Source organism: Pelobates fuscus, chromosome 7 (genome assembly GCF_036172605.1).
Source record: "Pelobates fuscus isolate aPelFus1 chromosome 7, aPelFus1.pri, whole genome shotgun sequence".
NCBI lineage: Eukaryota > Metazoa > Chordata > Amphibia > Anura > Pelobatidae > Pelobates > Pelobates fuscus.
In genome coordinates, this window is record NC_086323.1 from 27,254,743 (window position 1) to 27,280,304 (window position 25,562).

A 25,562-nucleotide genomic window follows, 5' to 3' on the forward strand; every position below is an offset into this window, starting at 1 on the left:
TCTCTAGGACTATTCTATCACAGCAATTAACCAGTTTAATATAGTCCAGTTGAAAAAAAAAATCGGCAAATCCCAAGGTTATTACCCAGCCAGCTCTATAGGAATTTAATTCCAGGTCCTAATGAGCTTGTTGCATGGTGACTTCTCCTTTATAGAGGGCTAGGTTAGTGCACAAATGGGAAGGAATATAAAAAATAAAATCACTGGAAAATTAGACTCCGAGACGAAGAAAAGCAAGAGAACAGAGGGGGCTCTGTATGAGACTGTAGGGAGTGGTGCACAAACTGCCCGCAGTGAACTACAACTACTGAAACTGCAGTTTCAGGGAGCAAAGTAACGACGTAACAAAAATACTACAGTTTACATTTTTTCAGGGGAGAACGGTTAGAAACAAACTTTAACCCTTTCCGCTCTGAATCAATTTTAACAGGAATTCAGCCACCCTTTCAAACACCAGTACAGATCTTCTAACCAATACCACATTTACATGCTGAAACGTTGGACAAAAAGTGATCATCTTAATCAGGAAGAAAAATTGCGCAGTTGTCGGATGAGAAAGAGGGGCTACATGCTCCAAATCAAAGCTAATTGTCACTGAAGATAAACGTCTAAAATTAAGAGTGCAGGTACCAGGTCCATGCACCATAACCACTTTAGCAAACTCAAGTGCACAAAAAAGTGACAGAACACTTTGTAAAACATTAAGATATGCTTGCATGATCCAATATAAATGTTATTTAATAGATACTGTATTTCCCTGCGTTGCACTAGTAGGAGCGGTGTGATGATGGGGAAACAAAACAGCAAATTGCATAACAAACAAACACTTTGTTCCAGAGACACAAACCATGACAACATATGTAAAATGCAAGCATCTAAAACCTTCAAGACATTCATAAAAACGGTTATGTTTATTTACTAAAATGGAAAATTGTAGTGAACAGAAAACCAGACATCAACATTTACACTAAATTAACCAATCTGTGACTGTAAGGGTAACAGAGATTTTTTGTTTTTCCCCAAATCAGCTATTTTTGACTAAACTTTGTAATCAGGTTTTCAATTCCCTACAATGACGTTTAGTGAATAAACTTCTGTTTGGTTTTAACAGTATACATATTTGTTATTTACTTTAATAAAGTTATAAGTAAACATAATTAGGATTTAAATAAAAATGGACAATAGCATTTCCAAATAAAATAAACTTAGGCTCTGCAATGATGTACTGAACATTCCATTTATATAATAATAATAAAAACAAGTCACCTCCTTCCCTTCAGGCAGCACATAATAGTTGCTTAGCAATCTGCTTTTCTGAACAGGTTACTGGTTTAACACCCTTGCCCCATGTCCAAATAGAAATAAATAATAGAAACTTTGCATCTAGGTTTTAACCAGCCAAAATGAAGAGGGAAAACAATAAATAGAAAAAAAAAAATCATTATATGTGTCATCAGACACATGATACAGGAAATTGCAGGTGAGACGTTTAGATACCAATGTAAATAATGTATCACTTCCTGCCCCGATCTAGAATTCAGAATGCAAAGGGAACACCGAACATCCTCAGTCACTGGAATCCTACCTGGGACACGTGCTGCTGCTCCATTACTGGAGAGGTATGCTGCTTCACAGGCTCGGCAGGTTCGTCTGGTGCAGCGAACGAGGACTCAGGATGTAACATCTCCACCTCCATCTCTTCTCCCACCACTTCCTGCAGCTCAGCCTGTGTACAGAACCACAATAGAAGCTTACAGCAGCCAATCAGTGCATCATTTACCTAAATAGAAAGCATTACAAGGTAGGGATGGCCTAAAGGTGGCTTCCCAAACTGTTACAGATCTACAAATCCCATAATGCCTTGCGTCTGGAAGCTGAAGTTCTCCAGAAGTTGGGAAAAGCACCTTTGTTGCCATTGATTTATTGAGAACACAACACACTATAACTTGGAAGGCCCTAGTTTAGTTAGGAATTCACATGGTGTTAGCCTGCAGCCCACAGACAGGTCAGAGTACAAGGTTCAAAACAAATAATGAGGTGAGCCATTGTATCTAGGAGCTTAGCATGGCATACCATTTAGAAAGTATGTATTTAATGCAAAACTGTGCAACATTGTCTTTAGAACATTCAGACAACACAAAGTCTGGGATGGATATACTTTGCACCACAAATGTTTGTTGAACTACATTCCCCATCATGCTCAGCCAGCCAAGCGTCTCTCTGAGCATGACAGGAAATGTACATGAACTAGCCATCATAAGTCTAGGTAATTTATAGGGTGAGGATGTGGGTGTTACCAGCAAATCTTCATCTTGTTCTAAATCCTCATCTTCCACATCGTCCCCGTCTGAGTCTCTCATGCAGTCCTGGGCCAGCTTCTCAATGTGCTCCATTGGGAGAGGAGCTGTCAGGGGAAATGACATGAAATTAAATCACATCGAGATAATCCAAATGAAACTGAAAAGAAATTAAATAACCCAGCAATCTAATTTCATGGCCATGACTCACTGCTCTGAGCTCACGTGAGCGGATTTTGTTTCCTGTAAAAGAGATCAGCAACCCCTGCCTCTTACTCAGGAAGATGATATATTGTATCACAGGATTTCATGCAGTATCACATTATGTGCTTTGTTTCTTCACGGGATAAGCAACCCTAAAAGGGGTTACTAGTTGCGCTGTATCATGGTATACTCCAAGTTGGTCTCCTGTCTTGTTTAAATAAATAAATAAATAAAAAGACTGACTAAAATCAGCCTCCAGAGTCACTCTGCTTCCCACCATTCTTAGGATTTAATATTGATTTTCTTACTTGTGGTCAACATATATGTTTTTTTCCTAATGACCTGGGCAAAGTTCGTAGCCTTGTCAAATGAAGGCTAAACACAGAACACTCATCTGAATCCATGGGATTCGACGTTTATTATACGGTTTAACAAATATTGGTTGTTTGATAGTAGTCTGCCGTCTAAAGGACTTGATTGTTGATGCTCACCTTTCCCTTTGGACTTTGGTTTCGAAACGGCCTCTGCCCCAGTCAGTGCTGCCAGCTCTGCCTCCAAGTCGGCATCATCTGCGTCATCGGGGATTCCCATCATCATGTCATCAGGATTGAAATCTACAAAGAGCCCCATCTGGGAACCAAGACAGAGAGACGGTGGCATCAAGATGGAGATTAGGAATAGTACTCAGTAGCACTGAAGAAGGGGGTGAGCCTGTGGTCAATCCCTTGTATAGATAATATGAAAGGTTTTCACACCACGATGAACAAGTTGGATATTCTCTGTGCATTCATGGGATAAATGATATTAGCACAGCACATATCCAAGTTTAAAGGGACACTAAGCACCAAAGCAACTTTAGCTTAATGAAGTCTCACTGCTCAATTGCCTGCCATGTAGGAATTAAATCCCTTTGTTTATGCAGTCCTAGTCACAGTCTCTCTACATTTCTTTGGGAGGAAAAAAAAAAAAAAAAAAAGTGAATACATATCCTTTATTGCAGTTTGTAGAATGTCTTATCTCCTGGCCTCCTTGGTGATTAAAGGGATACTATAGTACCAGGAATACAAAATTTTATTCCTAGCACTATAGCTCCCTCTACCTCCCCCTCCCTCGTGCTCAGCACACAGCAATACATTTTTTTAAAAAACAACAACCCTTTATTTACTTTCCTGATCCCAGGACCGATGTCCCACAAGCGCATTAGGCCCTCCACATAAGAAAGCATTGAATCAATGCTTTCCTATGGGGAAATAGCAGACTCTGGATGTCCTCATGCAGAGGTTGTCCAGCATTAGGTACTGGACCAAAAATCGGTTAGGATCCAGGAAGCGTCTCCAGTGGCTGTCTTGTAGACAGCCCCTGGAGGTAGACTTAGTGCTGCAATTTGACTTACCATAAATAATTTTTTCCCTTAATATTGTAGCAGTATCTATGGGATGTACTTATGATGGACAAGTAACTCTGGAAAAAAAACTTAAAACAATTAACTCCTCCCTCCCATACCTTAAAATTCTGATACTTATAGAGCTACCTTAATCATCACAAGAAATCACACAGAGGCCAAATGCTGCAAAAGCTGAAGAGGACCCACCGAATGCTGATAGCAGCAACCGCGAGAGAACGCTTCAGGTAAGTAAAACTTACTTTGCCCTGCACGCCCGGGCCACTGCACAGCAATGTCACCATTGGGGTCTTAGCAAAATATGCAGATTTCACAGAAGGTGAAAGAGCCGGCTTAAACTAAAAGTTGTTTTGGTGCTTAGAGTATATTTTTACAGATCCAACATACAACACAATGTTAAACTAATGCAGGCTCTTCCAACATTGAATCAAAGCCCCTGCAAAGGGTGAAACCGCCAACCACAAATTGGAACTGGATCACTCATACTGTAACCTGTGTATTGGCATGTAAGGCTGTGAGTGAAACCTGACTGTAGTTAATTTGACAATGTGCAAGGCATTATTTGCTTTGTGTGGACAAAGAATGCACAGGAGGTCAAGTAAACCTAGATGTGTGACACAGGTTCAACCACAGACAGTAAATGGCCAAAGAAAATATGAAAAACGATGGCTGACATATTGTTACAGCCATCCAGTCTAGCCTACTTCTGTAATGTCATGAATGTCCATTGCATCCTGGTACATCCATACATATACATCAGCAATCTAGTTACATGTTTTATTAGTTTTTATCGAAATGTAATGCACACATGCTACATTATGACAAACTTCAAGAACCATGGCTTCTAAAACTACACAGAGTACATTACATGGAATTAAACCAAACGTTCCATCACGGCATCCTTGGTACCTGCTTGGCAGCTGCTGCCCCTTGGCCTTTGACTTGGGCATTCTTTTTTCCAGCTTTTCTCCCCAGCATCGCGGCTCATGGACGCAATCTATCAAATGATCTGCACTTGCTAAATATCAACAGACTTCTGCAAGGAGAGAGAAGGGTTAATTAGCAACAGATGGAGGAATTTCTCTAAAGAACTGAGCAGAACTACCTTACACCAGATGCATGTATAAAGATTGAATTTAGTAAAGTGAGAATTCAAAGTGAATTTCAAATTTAATTCCAGAATAGCGGAACTGAAATCATGAGAGATTTTTCCCAGCTGGGCTATTAATTTCAAATTCACTTTGAATGAGCACCTGCAGATGAAGCAGACCCAGGCGCAGAGGGATTACTGCAAAGGTGCCACCATCACCAAACCATTTAAAGGGACACTATAGTCACCAAAACAACTTTAGCTTAATGAAGCAGTTTTGGTGTATAGAACATGCCCCAGCAGTCTCACTGCTCAATTCTCTGCCATTTAGGAGTTAAATCACTTTTCTTATAAACCCTAGTCACACCTCCCTGCATGTGACTTGCACAACTTTCCTAAACACTTCCTTTAAAGACTCATCTAATGTTTATGCTTCCCTTATTGCAAGTTCTGTTTAACTTAGATTTTCTTATCCCCTGCTATGTTAATAGCTTCCTAGACCCTGCAAGAGCCTCCTGTATGTAATTAAAAGTTCAATTTACAGAGCAAGAGATAAAATTGTTTAAGATAAATTACATCTGATTGAAAGTGAAACCAGTTTTTTTTTGTGCAGGCTGTGTCATTCAGAGTTAAGGGAAGATGTGTCAAGAACTGCATAAACAGAAACAAAGTGATTTAACTCCTAAATGGCAGTGAATTGAGCAGTGAAACCCAAGAGGCATGATCTATACACTAAAACTGCTTCATTAAATGACCACTATAGGCACCCAGACCACTTCAGCTTAATGAAGTGGTCTGGGTGCCAGGTCCAGCTAGGTTTAATACTTTCTTCTATAAACATAACAGTTTCAGAGAAATTCCCTGGTAGCAATGCCCAATACCACCGACTCCCTGGTAGCAATGCCCAATACCACCGACTCCCTGGTAGCAATGCCCAATACCACCGACTCCCTGGCAGCAATGCCCAATACCACCGACTCCCTGGCAGCAATGCCCAATACCACCGACTCCCTGGCAGCAATGCCCAATGCTACCGACTCCCTGGCAGCAATGCCCAATACCACCGACTCCCTGGCAGCAATGCCCAATACCACCGACTCCCTGGCAGCAATGCCCAATACCACCGACTCCCTGGCAGCAATGCGTAAATCAGATTTGTAACTTGTTGTGCAGATATATAGTCCACTTTTTTGTGAATAACCCTGTGAAAATTGTGATGGATGACAAACATTGAGACAAGAACATTATAGATATTCGATCATGTGATATAACCAGCACTGAGATGACAAGGTAAAAATATTTAGATTTACCTAAAAAGTTTTCTTCCACTTAAAAACAGATTGGAATACACAGTCTGACAGTATGAAGCAGGGCATATAAATAACAATAAATAAAAAGGATTAAAGGACCTTAATTTATTGTTCTCTCCACTACTGTAAATTGAGTTTATAAGGATTAAACATCTTCAGATGGCATTACTCATTGCCTTCCATTTCCTTGCGTGACGTTTGTACAATACAACATGCAAACCCCAACATATAGTAAGTGGTTGCAACAGCATTACTAGAAATTAATTTTAGCGTGGCAAATAAATAGGACATTCACATGGGGAACACAACTACAGTTAGACAGTTAACAAAAAAAAAAAAAAGTTACAGAGTTTATTGTGCCTCAGAAAATCAGTCAAAATAAATACATCTATACTATTCCTAATTTTCTACCAGTCCTCTGTCGTTAGGAACAAAAAAAAAAATTTGGTTAAGTTTTTTGTTGACTGGAGTTATAGCATGTGATATCCTGTTTTTGTGTTTTTGTTTTCAACAACTGTATTAGAATGTTGAGAGGACAAAAAATTGAAATACACTTAAACTATATCATTGCAAAGGATAAAACAATACAGAGTTTGTCATTAGTTTTGCATATTGATTGCTCTAAAGTTTTCAATAGGTAGGAATTTTCCTTTGAGTCAAATGAGCAACAGAATTGCCAGCTCTTGAGTAACCAGAATATCAGGAAGAGGAATTAAATGGTACGGTGAAAAAGGAGAACAGGGCTCTGGGGTGTAGTACTCATTTAGATCAGGACAAGAGAGTATTTCTTGAGCCTAAGGTTTACACATTTTAGAAAAGTTCAGTTCTGCAGCGTAGCTAAACTGTCAATTTATTCATACAGTATGAGAAGTACAGGGCTCAAAGTTCCAAGTCCTATGCGACTAGTCACAAAAAGCTGGAGGATCAGTGACACACTCAACAAGGTGGTATATATAGATCTACTTGCCAGAGCTGAATTTTCACTCGCCAATGTCTAGGGGGCCAGTGGAAGCGTTGAGTCCTGGGTAATGATATCTTACATTGTGTAAAGGGAAAAGAGTAGACTGATTGCCAGCTTGGGATCCAGACTTGTCTCACTACGTTGTCTATCCCTTCCCTCCCAGCACCAGAGACCACCACGATTCTACAGGGTAAGACATTATTCTCTATAACAGGGATGCCCAAAAGGTAAAGCATCGTGGAAGCTGTAGTTTTACATCTGGGGATCTTTCTTTTGGGCATCCATGCTCTACCCACTAAACAGAGATATATATCACCTCTTCTGATCGCTCCTTCTTCCAGAGAGGAAACTAGTCTTTTGAGTGCTTTACAAAGACGCGTTCGGCTCACAGACACGAATGATTAAGCTTTCTGCACACAGGTCTCCGCACACCCAGTCACCAGGCAAGCAAATAACAGAAAACAAACACTCTCGCCCAGGGGGGAAAAAAAACAAAACAAATGTCTTTATTTACCAGAAGGACTAGCCTCCAACAGCACAACACTCAACTTAAGACGACAATCACTAGAGGCAAATTATCTACATTAAACATTCTCACAGCAATGGTCATCAAGAAGGACTTTAACTCTTAAGGACCAAACTTCTGGAATAAAAGGGAATCATGACATGTCACACGTGTCATGTGTCCTTAAGGGGTTAAAGACAGTGATTGGGTCATATAAAGGTTCTGTTACAGCAGGTTGTTGGAGAGAGGAAGACATATTTCTAGGGCTTAACCACAAATAGTTTGGGAATCTGTCATTGTTTTGACAAAGTTACAAGGACCTGTAGTTTTAAATTGTTCTACATTTACAGCTCGGCCACAAAAATATTTATCACATGGCCCACAAACACGTTCTTCTCTCAAACTGACACAATCAAAATCAGAATTATTCCAGATGTCGCAACAATAAGTAAAAACTTTTTTTTTTCCCTACTAAAATTCTGTATTTTCAAATTCTGATTGAAATCACCGACTTTTCAAATCAAACATTGTTCTAAGTGTGCAATATAAAAAATACCGCACTGTGAACGACAATCTGATTATTCAGCAAACTGCACAACAAGCAAACAATTTCACTTACTGATTGAGGGGGTCAGCTCACAGCTGTAGACACATGAAAAAGTGATGGGGGTCTTCAGTGACCTAGAGTGGAAGAGCAGCGATTGGTCAGATTAAAACTTAGCTCTGAACCACCCCAATTTTTTTACATTTTATTTTAAATGACATACTTTATATGCAAAGTATTCTTCAAAGATGTTTTGGGGTCTGTAAGTGGAAAACAAATCGGGGGCAGGGATTGTACGTACTATTACTGTAAGGTGGGTAGAACAAATATACCAGCAATTGTTGGGTAAGGATTGGAAAGAATTTGGGGAGCATGGGTTTACTACTAGACTAAAAGGGTTCCTGGCACAAAACCTATACTGTAAACGTTAGTGGAAGGAGGTGGGCTGCATATATAAGGATTGATTGTTCTCTACTGTAATTAAACAAGGGGGAGGGGGAGTTGTATTTGAAAGGCATGTGGAGAGTTTTGGAGAGTTTCATGTGGAGAGATTTGGAGAGTTTTGCCCTGTATGAGAGACCTACACTAAAGGGGGGGTGGGGGGGGGAGAGGAGGAGGGGGAAGGGTTATGGCGGTGGTCAGATACCTGCTGGGGTGGGGAGGTGGTTGTGGTGGAGGAAGGTTAGAAGTTGGAAGAGTGGGTAGTAGAAGAAGGTAGAGGTGGTGGTGGCCGGTTACCTGCTCGGGGAGGGGGGGGGGGGGGGGTGAGGGAAGTGGCTGGTTGGAGAAGGGTGTGGTAGTAGAGGGTAGAGGTGGACAGTTACCTGCCAGGGAAGAGGAGGTGGTAGTGGTTATGGTGGTCTGTTACCTGGAGGAGGTGGTAGTGGTTATGGTGGTCTGTTACCTGCCGGGTAAAGGTGGTGGTTATGATGGTCTGTTACCTGCCGGGGAGGATGAGGAGGTGGTAGTGGTTATGGTGGTCTGTTACCTGCCGGGGAGGAGGAGGTGGTTATGGTGGGCTGTTACCTGCCGGGGAGGAGGTGGTGGTGGTGGTGGTTGTTATGGTGGGCTGTTACCTGCCGGGGAGGTGGTGGTGGTTATGATGGTCTGTTACCTGCCGGGGAGGGGGAGGAGGTGGTGGTTATGGTGGTCTGTTACCTGCCGGGGAGGAGGAGGTGGTAGTGGTTATGGTGGTCTGTTACCTGCCAGGGAGGAGAAGGAGGTGGTGGTTATGGTGGTCTGTTACCTGCTGGGGAGGAGGTGGTTATGGTGGTCTGTTACCTGCCGGGGAGGAGGAGGTGGTGGTAGTGGTTATGGTGGTCTGTTACCTGCCGGGGAGGGGGAGCAGGTGGTGGTTATGGTGGTCTGTTACCTGCCGGGAAGGAGGAGGTGGTGGTAGTGGTTATGGTGGTCTGTTACCTGCCGGGGAGGAGGAAGAGGTGGTGGTGGTAGTGGTTATGGTGGTCTGTTACCTGCTGGGGAGGAGGAGGAGGTGGTGGTAGTGGTTATGGTGGGCTTTTACCTGCCGGGGAGGTGGTGGTAGTGGTTATGGTTGGCTGTTACCTGCCGGGAAGGAGGAGGAGGAAGTAGTGGTTATGGTGGGCTGTTACCTGCCGGGAAGGAGGAGGAGGTGGTAGTGGTTATGGTGGTGGTGGTAGTGGTTATGGTGGGCTGTTACCTGCCGGGGAGGAGGTGGTGGTAGTGGTTATGGTGGGCTGTTACCTGCCGGGGAGGAGGAGGTAGTGGTTATAATGGTGGTTGTAGTGGTTATGGTGGGCTTTTACCTGCCGGGGAGCAGGAGGTGGTGGTAGTGGTTATGGTGGTCTGTTACCTGCCGGGAGGAGGAGGTGGTGGCAGTGGTTATGGTGTTTTGTTACCTGCCGGGGAGGAGGTGGTGGTAGTGGTTATGGTGGGCTGTTACCTGCCGGGGAGGAGGAGGTAGTGGTTATGGTGGGCTGTTACCTGCCAGGGAGGAGGAGGTGGTGGTAGTGGTTATGGTGGGCTGTTACCTGCCGGGGAGGAGGAGGTGGTGGTAGTGGTTATGGTGGGCTGTTACCTGCCGGGGAGGAGGTGGTGGTAGTGGTTATGGTGGGCTGTTACTTGCCGGGGAGGAGGAGGTGGTAGTGGTTATGGTGGTCTGTTACCTGCCGGGGAGGAGGTGGTGGTAGTGGTTATGGTGGGCTGTTACCTGCCTGGGATCAGGAGGTGGTGGTGGTGGTGGTAGTGGTTATGGTGGTCTGTTACCTGCTGGGGAGGAGGAGGTGGTGGTAGTGGTTATGGTGGGCTGTTACCTGCCGGGGAGGTGGTGGTAGTGGTTATGGTGGGCTGTTACCTGCCGGGAGGAGGAGGTGGTGGTGGTAGTGGTTATGGTGGGCTGTTACCTGCCGGAAGGAGGAGGTGGTGGTAGTGGTTATGGTGGGTTGTTACCTGCCGGGGAGGAGGAGGTGGTGGTGGTTATGGTGGGCTGTTACCTGCCGGGGAGGAGGAGGTGGTAGTGGTTATGGTGGGCTGTTACCTGCCGGGGAGGAGGAGGTGGTAGTGGTTATGGTGGGCTGTTACCTGCCGGGGAGGAGGAGGTGGTAGTGGTAGTGGTTATGGTGGGCTGTTACCTGCCGGGGAGGAGGAGGTGGTGGTAGTGGTTATGGTGGGCTGTTACCTGCCGGGGAGGTGGTGGTGGTAGTGGTTATGGTGGGCTGTTACCTGCCGGGGAGAATGTGGTGGTTATGGTGGGCTGTTACCTGCCGGGGAGGAGGTGGTGGTAGTGGTTATGGTGGGCTGTTACCTGCCGGGGAGGAGGAGGTGGTGGTGGTTATGGTGGGCTGTTACCTGCCTGGGAGGAGGTGGTAGTGGTTATGGTGGGCTGTTACCTGCCGGGGAGGAGGTGGTGGTAGTGGTGGGCTGTTACCTGCCGGGGAGGAGGAGGTGGTGGTAGTGGTTATGGTGGGCTGTTACCTGCCGTGAGGAGGTGGTGGTGGTGGTTATGGTGGGCTGTTACCTGCCGGGGAGGAGGTGGTGGTGGTAGTGGTTATGGTGGGCTGTTACCTGCCGGGGAGGAGGAGGTGGTAGTGGTTATGGTGGGCTGTTACCTGCCGGGGAGGAGGAGGTGGTAGTGGTTATGGTGGGCTGTTACCTGCCGGGGAGGAGGAGGTGGTGGTAGTGGTTATGGTGGGCTGTTACCTGCCGGGGAGGTGGTGGTGGTAGTGGTTATGGTGGGCTGTTACCTGCCGGGGAGGATGTGGTGGTTATGGTGGGCTGTTACCTGCCGGGGAGGAGGTGGTGGTAGTGGTTATGGTGGGCTGTTACCTGCCGGGGAGGAGGAGGTGGTGGTTATGGTGGGCTGTTACCTGCCGGGGAGGAGGTGGTGGTGGTGGTTATGGTAGGCTGTTACCTGCCGGGGAGGAGGTGGTGGTATTGGTTATGGTGGGCTGTTACCTGCCGGGGAGGAGGTGGTGGTGGTGGTTATGGTGGGCTGTTACCTGCCGGGGAGGAGGAGGTGGTGGTGGTGGTTATGGTGGGCTGTTACCTGCCGGGGAGGAGGAGGTGGTGGTTATGGTGGGCTGTTACCTGCCGGGGAGGAGGTGGTGGTAGTGGTTATGGTGGGCTGTTACCTGCCGGGGAGGAGGTGGTGGTGGTGGTTATGGTGGGCTGTTACCTGCCGGGGAGGAGGAGGAGGAGGTGGTGGTGGTTATGGTGGGCTGTTACCTGCCGGGGGGGAGGAGGTGGTGGTTATGGTGGGCTGTTACCTGCCGGGGAGGAGGTGGTGGTATTGGTTATGGTGGGCTGTTACCTGCCGGGGAGGAGGAGGTGGTGGTTATGGTGGGCTGTTACCTGCCGGGGAGGAGGAGGTGGTGGTGGTTATGGTGGGCTGTTACCTGCCGGGGAGGAGGTGGTGGTGGTGGTTATGGTGGGCTGTTACCTGCCGGGGAGGAGGTGGTGGTGGTGGTTATGGTGGGCTGTTACCTGCCGGGGAGGAGGAGGAGGTGGTGGTGGTGGTTATGGTGGGCTGTTACCTGCCGGGGAGGAGGTGGTGGTTATGGTGGGCTGTTACCTGCCGGGGAGGAGGTGGTGGCAGTGGTTATGGTGGGCTGTTACCTGCCGGGGAGGAGGAGGTGGTGGTTATGGTGGGCTGTTACCTGCCGGGGAGGAGGTGGTGGTAGTGGTTATGGTGGGCTGTTACCTGCCGGGGAGGAGGAGGTGGTGGTTATGGTGGACAGTTACCTGCCGGGGAGGAGGAGGTGGTGGTGGTTATGGTGGGCTGTTACCTGCCGGGGAGGAGGAGGTGGTGGTGGTTATGGTGGGCTGTTACCTGCCGGGGAGGAGGTGGTGGTGGTGGTTATGGTGGGCTGTTACCTGCCGGGGAGGAGGTGGTGGTGGTGGTTATGGTGGGCTGTTACCTGCCGGGGAGGAGGAGGAGGTGGTGGTGGTGGTTATGGTGGGCTGTTACCTGCCGGGGAGGAGGAGGTGGTGGTTATGGTGGGCTGTTACCTGCCGGGGAGGAGGTGGTGGCAGTGGTTATGGTGGGCTGTTACCTGCCGGGAAGGAGGAGGTGGTGGTTATGGTGGGCTGTTACCTGCCGGGGAGGAGGTGGTGGTAGTGGTTATGGTGGGCTGTTACCTGCCGGGGAGGAGGAGGTGGTGGTTATGGTGGACAGTTACCTGCCGGGGAGGAGGAGGTGGTGGTGGTTATGGTGGGCTGTTACCTGCCGGGGAGGAGGAGGTGGTGGTGGTTATGGTGGGCTGTTACCTGCCGGGGAGGAGGTGGTGGTGGTGGTTATGGTGGGCTGTTACCTGCCGGGGAGGAGGTGGTGGTGGTGGTTATGGTGGGCTGTTACCTGCCGGGGAGGAGGAGGAGGTGGTGGTGGTGGTTATGGTGGGCTGTTACCTGCCGGGGAGGAGGTGGTGGTAGTGGTTATGGTGGGCTGTTACCTGCCGGGGAGGAGGAGGTGGTGGTTATGGTGGACAGTTACCTGCCGGGGAGGAGGAGGTGGTGGTGGTTATGGTGGGCTGTTACCTGCCGGGGAGGAGGAGGTGGTGGTGGTTATGGTGGGCTGTTACCTGCCGGGGAGGAGGTGGTGGTGGTGGTTATGGTGGGCTGTTACCTGCCGGGGAGGAGGTGGTGGTGGTGGTTATGGTGGGCTGTTACCTGCCGGGGAGGAGGAGGAGGTGGTGGTGGTGGTTATGGTGGGCTGTTACCTGCCGGGGAGGAGGAGGTGGTGGTTATGGTGGGCTGTTACCTGCCGGGGAGGAGGTGGTGGCAGTGGTTATGGTGGGCTGTTACCTGCCGGGAAGGAGGAGGTGGTGGTTATGGTGGGCTGTTACCTGCCGGGGAGGAGGTGGTGGTAGTGGTTATGGTGGGCTGTTACCTGCCGGGGAGGAGGAGGTGGTGGTGGTTATGGTGGGCTGTTACCTGCCGGGGAGGAGGAGGTGGTGGTGGTTATGGTGGGCTGTTACCTGCCGGGGAGGAGGTGGTGGTGGTTATGGTGGGCTGTTACCTGCCGGGGAGGAGGAGGTGGTGGTGGTTATGGTGGGCTGTTACCTGCCGGGGAGGAGGAGGTGGTGGTGGTTATGGTGGGCTGTTACCTGCCGGGGAGGAGGAGCGGTCCCGGAAGATGCAGAGAGCGCTGTAAGGCAACACGTGATGGGGAACTCTGCGCACGCGCGGGCACGGTCATATGACCAGCCTGTCTCAGTCCCGCCCATCTGTCATCGTATGGGGGGATGTTAAAGTGACAGTAACATCAATTAGTAACACTGCAGATCTGGGAGGGAGAAGATAAATGGACACAGCAAGCCTTTCATTAGACACAGGGGATACATGTTGTTAAAGTGACAGTAACATCATATAGTAACACTGCAGAACTGGGAGGGAGAAGATAAATGGACACAGCAAGCCTTTCATTACAGACACAGGGGATACATGCTGTTAAAGTGACAGTAACATCATATAGTAACACTGCAGATCTGGGAGGGAGAAGATAAATGGACACAGCAAGCCTTTCTTTACAGACACAGGGGATACATGTTGTTAAAGTGACAGTAACATCATATAGTAACACTGCAGATCTGGGAGGGAGAAGATAAATGGACACAGCAAGCCTTTCATTACAGACACAGGGGATACATGCTGTTAAAGTGACAGTAACACTGCAGATCTGGGGAGTATATCACAATACTTGGGATTTCAGAGGTCAAAGAATATGGGTACTTTGGAGGAATCCTGTTCCTTTATGATAAAACATGAATGATCATATACCAACATATGAATTGGAGAGAATTGCCATGGAAATTATATATTCTTCTCTCTCCACTTCCCAGTTTAGTAAATAAACCTGAATTGCTAAGAGCAACGGCACAGTGGGTTTTTCTCCAAACTGAGCCATTTAGTCTAAAATTGCCAAACTAGAGGGAACAAAAATAAATAAAACCACCATTTCACCAGCTTACCCATGCTCCAGATTTGGGCAGAATGACCCAGAAAGGAGTCCAATCTCTTAGATAAAGTTTCATTTTATCACTAATATTCTGGCATGCCTCCAATTGCTCCAGTGTAAATGTAAGCATATGCAGAGAATCTCCACCTGTGCCTGTTAAGTAGAGTTTGTCAGGAATTCAAATCAAGTTTTTAATTATAAACCAAAGTGGAAAAATTCTGTCAGTTATGTTTTCAGTTTGAGAAACACGAGATACAATTAGAGGTAATTTGAATTCCTGATAATTGTTCAACTTTGTTATTTATGTATTACCAAAGTAGGAAAAGGTACACCTGTTTTATATTTTATACAGAGGAGAAATGAAAAGATTTATCATCTTCTGTCCCGACCAAAACGTAACTAAACTATTACCGGGTACCAACTGTGGCTGCATGTAAGATACACCAACCTTAAACATAAATGAGAATTTACAATGATATAGAGCTAAATGTAGTATATGTCAATATGGTGATCACTGGTTTTTGTTCGTTCCCAACTTCAATGATGTTCTGACACCAGGATCTTGGATACGGTGAAGGATATTCCAAATGACGTGTGTTGCTGGAGTAATTTTCAGAAATAATCCAGAATTTGTGGATGTTAAACTTTAAAATGCAGTTTTGCTTCTTTTACGCAAGAGGAACAGGTGAAACAGGAAATATCCCCATTATTTTGTTTTTCTACAATTCCTCTGAATGTTTCTAAAGTGTTTTTATTTTATTTTTTTAGATCTGAAACAGATAATATTTCAGTAATTTTCACAATTTAGAATATTGAAAATGGATGATGTCTTTTGCAAACTGTGTCAGAAAAAAGGCGTCTGACTCCCAAATTACTAGTAGCACTAGACACTTAATGTCAAGTTTTTTTTTTGTCTTTCAACAGATCTGTTATGTGAGCCACTTGTATTTCCACGTCAAAAGTTATTTTTCTTAACACGCATAGTTTTCACCATACAAATAAGCCTGCACGAGTTAGCTGGAAGGGTCTTTCAGTTCACTTGATAAATGTGAAGACAGTTCATAGATGTTTGAAACTAAACGTGCCTGGCCATTCTCCATCAACAACAGTGAGAGCAGCTAGATAAGGGACAGTACGACCATTCATTTTAACGAAAGCCACGGTAAGCTGTACAGTGTGTAAATGAGCATTTGTTGTGTTCCTCCCTTAGGAGCTCAGGGATTGGCAAGATTTCCCTAGTCACGTCAGAGAAAAAGGATCCTGTCTAACACACATTCATGCAATATTTTTTTTTTTTTTTTAACAAATACTTTAACTCAGTGCATTATAATGCATTGAAAATGCAACCTTGCTGTGTCCTTTAAATGCAAGTGAGCATGAATAGCATGATATGAAATACTATACAGATTTGAATTATTAAAAGCTGGATTTGGCATGTTTTATTGCTTTATAATTCTTGTTGCAAAGATTTGGTGGAAACGAAATGTAATAACTGCTGTCTGGAATAACGTCAAAGATTTACATTAAAAAAAAAAAAAAAAAAAACTATTTCCAAAACAATCAAAAATATAAAAATACAGAGAAAACTTTATTATAAATTACTTAAAAGTTCTTGTAGAGTTGGGTAGTATATACAAGGTTTGTTTGCATTGAAACCAGTTGATAGAAGACAAGACTAGGACATTAGAACATTGCAGATCACTCCTCTTTCAAGGCATACATAATATCATCTTGGCTCACGTTGATCCTCACTCTCATATGCAAGTCATTTTTGCTAGACTCCACTAGAAGGAGACGATATGCCCCAAGCCTTAGGCACACGGCCATCGTTTCTGACATAGAAGGTGGCTGCATACCTTCTATGCGGCACAGAGCAATGTTTTGATAATATACCTGCAAGAAAACACGGCCATTAGCTTCAAGGTATAACAAAGGGATGGTCAATTGTAACAAGATACATGAAATTGCTGTTCAGACTTTGTAGTACAACAGGCAAATTTCTAGCAGCTGCAGATCATGGGGGTTTGCAGCAAATGGGAAACTTCAAAAAGCATCTCTAAATTTTTAATAATATACCTCAATAAATCTTAATAAAGGAGGTTAACTACAGCCTGAAGTATCCCTTTAACAGACTGATTGTGAAAATTAACAATTTCGACCATTTTTAAAACGGTTAAGCTACTCAATTCATGTACTGTAGGACAAAAATAGAGGCCACCTAAGAGCCATCTATAGACAGCCATCGGAGAGTAGAAATTCATCTCAGTAGGGTATCCTATTGATTGCCTTGGCAAGTAACTTTTAAGGTCTGGCTAGTAGCATTAGATTACAAATTTAATTTCCTGTATGTATATTTATTTGTTGCAGACCTGAAGCAAAATACTTTACTTGTGAATTAAGCAATTAAGGCTAATTAAGGCTAAAAGTAGACAAAGTTACTTTTTGGAATGTGGCCTCCTCAAGTCCAGATCTTCGAAACTCTGCAATCACAGCTCTGAGAAATGTTTGTTCCATGACCGACGAGCTTCTGTTGAAAGTTACAAGGAAGAAATATACATAATATGAAATACCATACTAGTGGTACAGCTACTGTTTTATTAGAGAATCCCTGTGAATGAATCAGTTTACTTAAAAGACCATTAAAATTCAGGATTTAAAGACTAGGTTTAAATGATTTATTTCTAAATATTTTCCAACCATAATTGCAGATAAAGTCTGTGAGGAATTAAAAATGACAACAGTATTTTTCTAAATTTTAAATTGTATAAAAATATATTCCCTAGAAAACATGACCAGATATGTGAACTCTAAACAAAGAAATGAAGCGCACACATTTTAAAGGTTTAATTTCTTAACCATAAACTGACAGAACAACAACCCGCAGAACAAGTTTTCTGAACTGGGAGAAAGAAAACCTCCAATTCAGGATAAAAAAAAAGAAGAAAATAAATCTGGGAAGCCATCATTTCACCTTAACTAGTAACATACCATAATAATTCTCTGATACAAACGTTTAAACCATGACAAATTAGACTAGCTTTATTTGTTTAGCTTGGCAATTGAGGGTTTTCCAGTGATATAGCACAAGGTTAGAAAAGCACTGCACACATTGTGGTTTTGTAATAAGTTACTAGTCTTTACCTGATTGCGATGACATATGGTGAAGAAAACATTTCATCCAGGGCTTCCATCACATGTGGCATCCTTACGATTGACGACTTCTCCTTCTTGCAGGAGAACTCACAGATCTCGGTGGCCCTGCGGCAGATATCCAGACAGCGGCGTGCATCGCCAGACAACGCTGCCACCTAGAAAGAAAGCACAGCTGGTAAACCACCAAGCACTGCAATCATGGCACATAATTGTCCAAATTAAATAATTCATAAGATTTCCATTCTATGTCATACTAAAATGAAAAATGTGGGCACAGTTAGATTAACTAAAAATTATACATCTAGAGCAAACCGTAATGACAGCAGGCCCTTTTCATTTGTCAGGTAACTGAGCAGAGCAGCATAATCAGGCTCTTTAACCGCACATACTCTTTTAATACCGAAGTGTCTGCTCGATTTACTCCTGCCTTTCTCTCACCTACTATGGTGAGGGCATGCATCAGTCACTGAATTTTGCTCTTTCACAGGCTGAATCAGTAAATCCCACTAGTTTTTGTTTACATATATAATTTTTATTTTACATCAAATTCAGTTTATAGAGGTTTTTGCACAGCAGAAGCAGAGAAATTAGGATATCCAATATAATTGTATATAGTTACAAACCTTTCGGGAAACCAGCTGGATTGCATCATCATCAAATGCTTTGACATGATTAAGTCGAGACGTGATGATCTGCTGCAGTTGCTTGTGTGTGTAGGGTTGGAAGGACATCCTGGTGAGACCCTTAATATAGAAAAACATGTCACTGGGAGATACGGTTTAACAAGATAATAAAAATTCAAGCGTAAAAAGAAAAACGGCAAGAACCATGGAGATATTCTCATTACTTACCAGTCTGCTTGCAACACGATTCATCATGATCCTCTCCGGTAGGTCCATGGTGTTGGCAATTGCAAGAACGATCAGCTTGGCTTGTTTTCGAGTTGGCCAGTCAAACAAACTGTACATGACATTCTGTTTCCTGGTCCACAACAAATCCAACTGCAAGGGGAGAATTAATTATGCAAAGCAAGAGGATACAGACCAAAACCGAATATTTCAGAGTATTGCAATTCTGGTTTCAATTTAATGTTTAGTGAATAAACTCAAACATGATTTATAGACAACAGGGTTGCAATTTTAGGCTAAATCCAAATTTAGGCTTTAAACCAAAAATACACATGCAGAAATGTTTGCAGGAAATTCGGCAGGCTCAGAGTTTAAGTTGTTTTGACATGTGTTCCATTAGTTAATAGGCTAGCAAAATGTATCAAATAAGATTTCCCCCTTACCTCATCTACTAGCAGCACTGTGGTCTCTCTTTTAGAGGCAGATGTGCTGAAACGCTTCTCAAGCAGGGCTGCTGCATGCTCAGCTGTGGCTTTCTGTCCAGTAAGGAGCTGAAAGAAATAGTTTGCTGTTACAAGACTGGAGAAAAGTAAAATAAACTAATGACCAACAAAACATGTTCTACGGATAATGAAATATCTAGCCAGAGGGATGTAGCAAGGGTTTAATGAAAGGTCACAGTCTTCACACATAAAGCACTTCAATAGGCTAAAATGCTTTAGGTGTGTGAAGTGTTACTCTTAATTGAGGAATCAGATTTTTACAAGGTACAACACTAAGGTCTCTGAATGGAAGCCAGTAATGGCAATTTTACGCTCAGAATTTATGTCTGATGGACAGTGAAGTCAGAACCAAAATTAACATAAATAGTAACCTTTTCTTCTGCAATTAAACATTCTGTTAAGTTTTTGCTATGGGGATTTAGTTAATAGGTGTAAGAATGGAACATAATATCTGATGGCAAAACAACGTTAACATGAAAAGGGAAATGAAATGACAATCACGGGTCTGCGAGTGGGAGGGGGGATGCTGCATTGCTGAGAGGTAGGCTGGTTGACAGGAGACCTGATGTCCCACGTTTGTGTTGGTTACATGACCTACCCACTGTTAAGTCTATAGATCCCTGGCTTGACAATATTTAGTCCAGAACAAAACTAAATATTTAAAAATATATTTTTCCTTATTTCCCTCATCCCAGCCCCCCACCCCCACCGCTATGCTTTTCCTCAGCTCATTTTGTACATAATTTGATATTGTCCAGTTTGTAATCATTGAAAGACCTGTATCTGTGAATCGTTTGCCTTATTGTACCTCTATAATCCCTTTTGGCCCCCCACGCAGTTTTGTCGAATAGTACAGTGCAATATGTCCTTACATGACAAGTCTCACCTTTAAAATCTGCACAAAAGCCTGATGAGGATCGGTCAGTTTCATGCCATTGATTTCTATGAACTGGAAGGGGCGTAAGGTTTCTTCCTCTTCCACAGCTCGTTGCAGACAACGGATTACCTCGTGCACAGTGGCAGTTTTCCCTGTACCTGGGACTCCTGAAATGTACATACACCTAAAAGATAAAAAAAAGAAAAAAATGTAGTATAAACTAAGAATTCTAGCAGTCTTGATTATTAAGGGAGAATTTGTGACACTGCCTTTGTCACCAGGACTTACAGGGTTTTTTCCAATAAGTGAGAAAGTTAATTTAAAAGTCAAAACAGCCTAACTCAAAAAATTCTTTAAGCGTTGATTCCAGTTCACCTACCTTAAATTTGAGATTCACTTTGAATTCTCACTTTAGTGTATAACCCTGTAAGACCTAGTGACACAGGATGTGGCTTTTTGGGTTGCTATATTTCTCAAGATGCACCCACTCGCAGACAAAATGTTTCAAGGAACCATTGCCCCACCATCTATTATTAGATAGCTTTTTTTTTTCTGACCATCGACTGATCAGGCAAAGCTGGCCATGAAAGAGAAGGAGTTTAAAAATCTTGTAAATTAAGAGCAGATTATTATATTGCTATTTAAAGTGTTACTCCAAAAATCACAACCACAATCAGTTTTGAAGTGGTCATTGTGCAATGACCCTGCATGTACAGTGTTTCCGTATGAAAATGCTAGATGTTTCATATTGCTGGCGGAGGTGTAATTTCACCTCCACCAACCTTCACTAGCGAACCAAGAAATGGAGTTCCATGGGGGCTAATGTCAGTTTGTACATACGTCTTGCACAGTGTGTTTCATTCATGGGCTCAGAGCGGACACTCAGTCATTGAATAAACAGCTGGATCAGCAGCTAAATTCCAGAAGTGACTGTTTATAAGAACCACCATGTTGAGCTTATCCTAGCAGCTAGTACAAGATTGTCCTGGGTGTAGGCATAGGGAAAAAACATTACTCCATTCACTTATTGATCTCACTCACCCCCCTGTGCCATCCATCAGCTTGCTCTCCACAAAACTATACACATCTTGGAACTCTTGTTCTCTACAGGGCAGAGATTCTGGCACAGCAGAGACATGGAGCCTGCACAAAGGAAAACAAATTATAAAATAAAAACCAATGCTGGAGATATTACCATCATTTATCAACAGGCAAGCAGCAGTCTAAAGTTCAGAGAGCAGGATTAAAATACAGCAGGCAGACATAATGAAGGTTTTAAAATGGACAGAAGCCGGGTGGGATGACCAGGAGGCAGGGAGTTTATGTGACCCTCTTTTTAAAGTACGATGAATAGTACCCACAAACCAATAAGGACATCTTAGCATAACATACCAAATTTCAGTTACTGGGTTCTTTTCTCTAATTTCTGGTTAGTTACAAAAAAACAAACAAAAAAAAAAAAAACCTATACAGGAGGAATTAGAGAAAGCTTTTTTTTTTCCGTTTTCACTCCAGTATGGCAAGAGAAAAATGTAAGTACCATTCACTTCTGGTGGATTATACGGATGCAGTGGCCTGACCGTTTAGGACAGGCCTTTTGCCGTGGATTCATACTGAGAATGAGCATAAATATGCTGCAGCCACAAAAGTAAAATTCAGATAATACAGCTTTCTTATAAAATCGGCCAGTGAACCATCCACTAAATATCACATTTGCTATAAAAATACTGTCTTCCTTTTTTTTTTTTAATTCTTTAATTTTTGTTGTGCAAGTTGTACATTTTGCTTGAATAGTCACAACCGCTAGATCAAGCGCATCTGTAACAAGTATAACATTAGTATGACATTTGCTATAACTGCACATTTTTAAGTTATGAAAATTAGACATTAAGGAAAACTTGAGCTTGTAAAGTGAAGATGTTACGACAGCTGTGACAGGTGTGTTTGCTATATTTATGTAACGTCTACATGGCATTGATAAGTACTGTCGTTTAGTCGAACTTAGAGTGCAACAGCAACTAGGAGGCTTATATAAAACCTCTAGTTCCAACCGGTTGGTGGCGTTATCGAGGGCGGTGGTGCCGCGGTGGGCGCTGTAGGAGCGTACTATCTTGGGGTAGGGGAATAGTACCCATGCTAGTTCGGGTGCGTGAAAATTACTGTAATTGGCCGTCAGAGGGGTCGGTAGGTTAGGTTTGAGATGGGCCGTCACATGGCCTAGACCAACATAGGTATTTAATCAGGAGCGTAGTGCCCAGGACGGCGTATAATACAACTCCTCGTCAGTGAGTTAAAGCCAGCCGTGTGCTGTTTGAAGTTGGGGGGGTGGTTGATATATTGGAGCCAGCTTTCCGGGCAATCCAGGTAGTTGTAATGTAAGATACAAGAATGTAAAACCAAGGATAAACATAAACATATTAAGAAAAACATATTAAACTTGTGAGCCTTGTTAGACTGGCGGTGGTGGTTCACGGATTTTCCTTCCTCTGTGCGCCCCCTGATCCGGAATAAACGGAACAATGTTGGCTGGGTTCCATGTTGTTGTGGCTGGAGGGGGGTTATGTAGGCCCAGTTTTGCTATTACAGTGTCCATCTCTGTTATAGCGTTGACTCTGTATTCAGTGTCCTGGTGTTGTACTATAAGTACATGAGCTGGTCCCCAGTGGTACGTCATCCCTCTGGCCGCCAGTGCAGTCGTCAGTGGTCGAAGGGATTTCCGCCATTGCAGAGTGGTGCGGGATAGGTCAGCGTAAAATGTTATGTCCATGCCCTCGAAGCTATAGGGATTTTTCCCTTTAATGGCGCCCATGAGCGCAGCTTTGTCTTGCCCATTCAGTAGTTTGACAAGGAGGTCCCCAGTAGCGGTGCCAGTGAGTTGTGGCGGCTTGGGTAAACAAAACATGCCCTCTAGCTGTATCCCTTTTGCTTGCTTGGCGGGCAGCAGGGTTGCAAACAGCCTGCGGAGAAAGTGAGGAAGCTCTGCCGGGGTCAGTGAGTCAGCTATACCTCGGATTTTAATGTGTTTCCATCTGCGTTTGTCCTCCATGGCAGCTAATTGGTGGGACAGTGCAGTGTGGGCTGTGGTGAGTTCCCTCACCTGTGTCTGGAGGTCTGCCACCTGGGTTGTGTGAGCTTGGGTGAGTTGTTCATGGTGGTTAAATGGGCGGTAAACTCTCTGACATCTCTCACTTGGGATATCTCTGTCGATAAAGACTGGCGCAAACCTGAGAGGATCGAGGTGAGTATCTCCGTGGTCACCGGGTGGCCCCCAGTCGGCTAGCTTGTCTTTGCCGGCTCTCGGTATTCTAGAGCCTCCGGACAGTGTAGCGGGAAATCATCCGTGCTGTCAGAGTATTCGTCCATGTCGGCCGCCATCTTAGGCCCTGCTGCACCATGCGGCCTCCGGAATAGTTCACCGATATCGGCGGATTGCCGCGGCTGATCCGGTCGCAGTTTTTTTGTTTTCTTTCCCATTGGTGATGGGGTACTGTAATGCTTCTTGCAAAGCAGTAGGCAGCTGGTTTGGTCGGTTTTTGGGGTTTTAGGGCGTCCGATCGTCGGAGAGCTGCAGGCATGCGACTGATCGGGCTGAGTGCTGGCTCCGCCCCCCTTCCCTTTTTTTTGGTTGTATTAAGTTGCAGAGAAGACTATATTTGCATAATTACGTACGCACACCCTACCTAAAATATGAAAGAGAACGGCATTTCCCTGATCTTACCTTATCCTGGCCTCTTCTAAAACATTGGCAGGTGTCTGTACAGGCTGGTTCCTCTCTGGAATTCTGGGAGTTGCAGAATGAGGTGTTCTGGATACAGGCTGGAAATACAAATCAGACAGACTGTGTAACTAAATGCAACAGTCAAGTGATAACTCACATAACATAACATTTAAGGCTGGAATGATTATTTCATATAGAACATGCATGATTAAAATAGGTTTACATAGTCCTGACTTGAGCTTTGCTTCCTTTGGTGGAAGACTGGTTATTTTGGTGAGGGATTATCCTGGATGAGACCATATTTAGTGTATTCACACATGAGTCACACTGCTCCCTTCTCAATAGATTTCCATAATATGGCCTACAGACTTTTTAAATCCATTTTTGAAACTATTGCCTGCAAAGTCCCCAGCCACCACTTATAGGAAATGCAATAGTCCTCAGAAAGACTTCATAAATCGTTTTTGAGATTGTCTGAATGGAGCTCCCTCGTAATATTTTAATGCCTTTTATCATTTTAAAGCTTCATTTATAACTTAATCTTTCGCTAAGTTTTACCAATCTAGTGCCACTGTGGCTCCTCTGTTCAGCTTCCCCCTGCGGACTTCCCTTGGCCTCTTCCACAGGGCATCTCTGAGCTGCACTTAGTGCAAATCCGTGGAGGATCAGGGATAACCCTGTAACAGTTACTCAAATGTATGCAGATAGCCACTGAATTGACCCTGCAAGTACCAAAACCGCTACAGCTTACTACAATGGCTTTGAGCGCTGTCCCTAAAAGGTATTTAATACAACAGACTGCACGTATTATAAACTCTAAATGCCACTTGTATGCACAGTAATCCTTGATTACCAGCACTAGAAAGAGGTACAAGAGACCTAACATTGTTGACAGGCGTCTGACAACAATGCAGGTATTCAAGGGTTAGTGTGTAACAAGAAACCTTACATTGTGGGTAACCTCAAAATCTGTTTTTCACTTCCTTGTTAACTTACAAACATTTTAAAATGAAAGCCCGGCTACAGCAAGCTGCAATGGCAAAGATGCTTGGAGCACTCTTTAAATTGAACTATTCTGCGTTTTTGTATAGACAGGTTCTGTCAGTTTATCCTGAACAGTATCTGGAGAGTAAAATTCTGGATGAAATCAGAACCCTTTACCCTTAGGGAGCTCTCAGCTTGTAACCAGTGTACAAGGTGTTATAATGTTATGGAGTTTGCTGCCAGACTCTGCTCACAATTTCTAATCACCACTAACCATTGTCAAATGAAAATTCAGCCATACTAAGTGCATCATTGACAGTTACTACAAGGCCTGGCTAGTAGTGTAGGATTTGACATTTTAAGCTGTGCTGCCAGATATCTACCCTTAAATGACTCATTTGACTTTATGTGATGGGACAGTGCTTGCTAGTGGCCACAAACAAGTTGTGTATTGGTGGGAGGCTGATGGAATTGGCTAAGCAATTGGGTTCTTCTCCATGCCCATGCTATATGGGGATTTTGTAGCTTTTAAGAGGTCTTAATATTCAAGTACAGACACAAGACTTGTGTTGTGTGGTAGTGTTTTTTTTATAATAAACTGGTCTGCTTCTTAAGTCTCTTATTCCTGACTCTTCCCCCTCAACCTGGGATTTGTAGTTCAGCTGACAACTGGACTACAACTCCCATGAAAACCTTGCTGTGCCTATGAAGCACTGTTATATAATTTTAAACACAA

At 44.1% G+C, this 25,562-nt stretch overlaps 2 protein-coding genes across 8 annotated transcripts in view; both read right to left on the reverse strand.

Moving 5' to 3' along the window:
• CC2D1B (coiled-coil and C2 domain containing 1B) overlaps positions 1-13,911 on the reverse strand; it is a 52,693-nt gene extending 38,782 nt beyond the window's left edge. The window contains exons 1-6 of one of the 7 annotated variants that reach the window (XM_063427829.1): positions 13,893-13,911; positions 8,389-8,450; positions 4,813-4,939; positions 2,993-3,131; positions 2,298-2,404; positions 1,586-1,726 (exon numbers count right to left, since the gene is read on the reverse strand). In XM_063427829.1, coding sequence (XP_063283899.1) covers positions 1,586-1,726; positions 2,298-2,404; positions 2,993-3,131; positions 4,813-4,881 — 456 coding nt within the window. In that variant the 5' untranslated portion in view covers positions 4,882-4,939; positions 8,389-8,450; positions 13,893-13,911. Of the gene's footprint in view, positions 1-1,585; positions 1,727-2,297; positions 2,405-2,992; positions 3,132-4,812; positions 4,940-8,388; positions 8,470-9,301; positions 9,320-9,339; positions 9,361-13,892 lie in introns of those variants that run through there. The other 6 variants (XM_063427834.1, XM_063427831.1, XM_063427833.1 and 3 more) reach the window with 6 other exon arrangements.
• A 2,407-nt stretch (positions 13,912-16,318) lies between these two features.
• The window catches only part of ORC1 (origin recognition complex subunit 1), a 31,536-nt gene continuing 22,292 nt past the window's right edge, over positions 16,319-25,562 (reverse strand). Inside the window, exons 13-21 of the mRNA XM_063427198.1 lie at positions 23,843-23,940; positions 21,166-21,267; positions 20,134-20,308; positions 19,188-19,295; positions 18,748-18,897; positions 18,520-18,639; positions 17,885-18,051; positions 17,183-17,270; positions 16,319-16,636 (exon numbers count right to left, since the gene is read on the reverse strand). Of these exons, the coding sequence (XP_063283268.1) occupies positions 16,442-16,636; positions 17,183-17,270; positions 17,885-18,051; positions 18,520-18,639; positions 18,748-18,897; positions 19,188-19,295; positions 20,134-20,308; positions 21,166-21,267; positions 23,843-23,940 (1,203 nt within the window). The 3' untranslated portion in view covers positions 16,319-16,441. The remainder of the gene's footprint in view (positions 16,637-17,182; positions 17,271-17,884; positions 18,052-18,519; positions 18,640-18,747; positions 18,898-19,187; positions 19,296-20,133; positions 20,309-21,165; positions 21,268-23,842; positions 23,941-25,562) is intronic.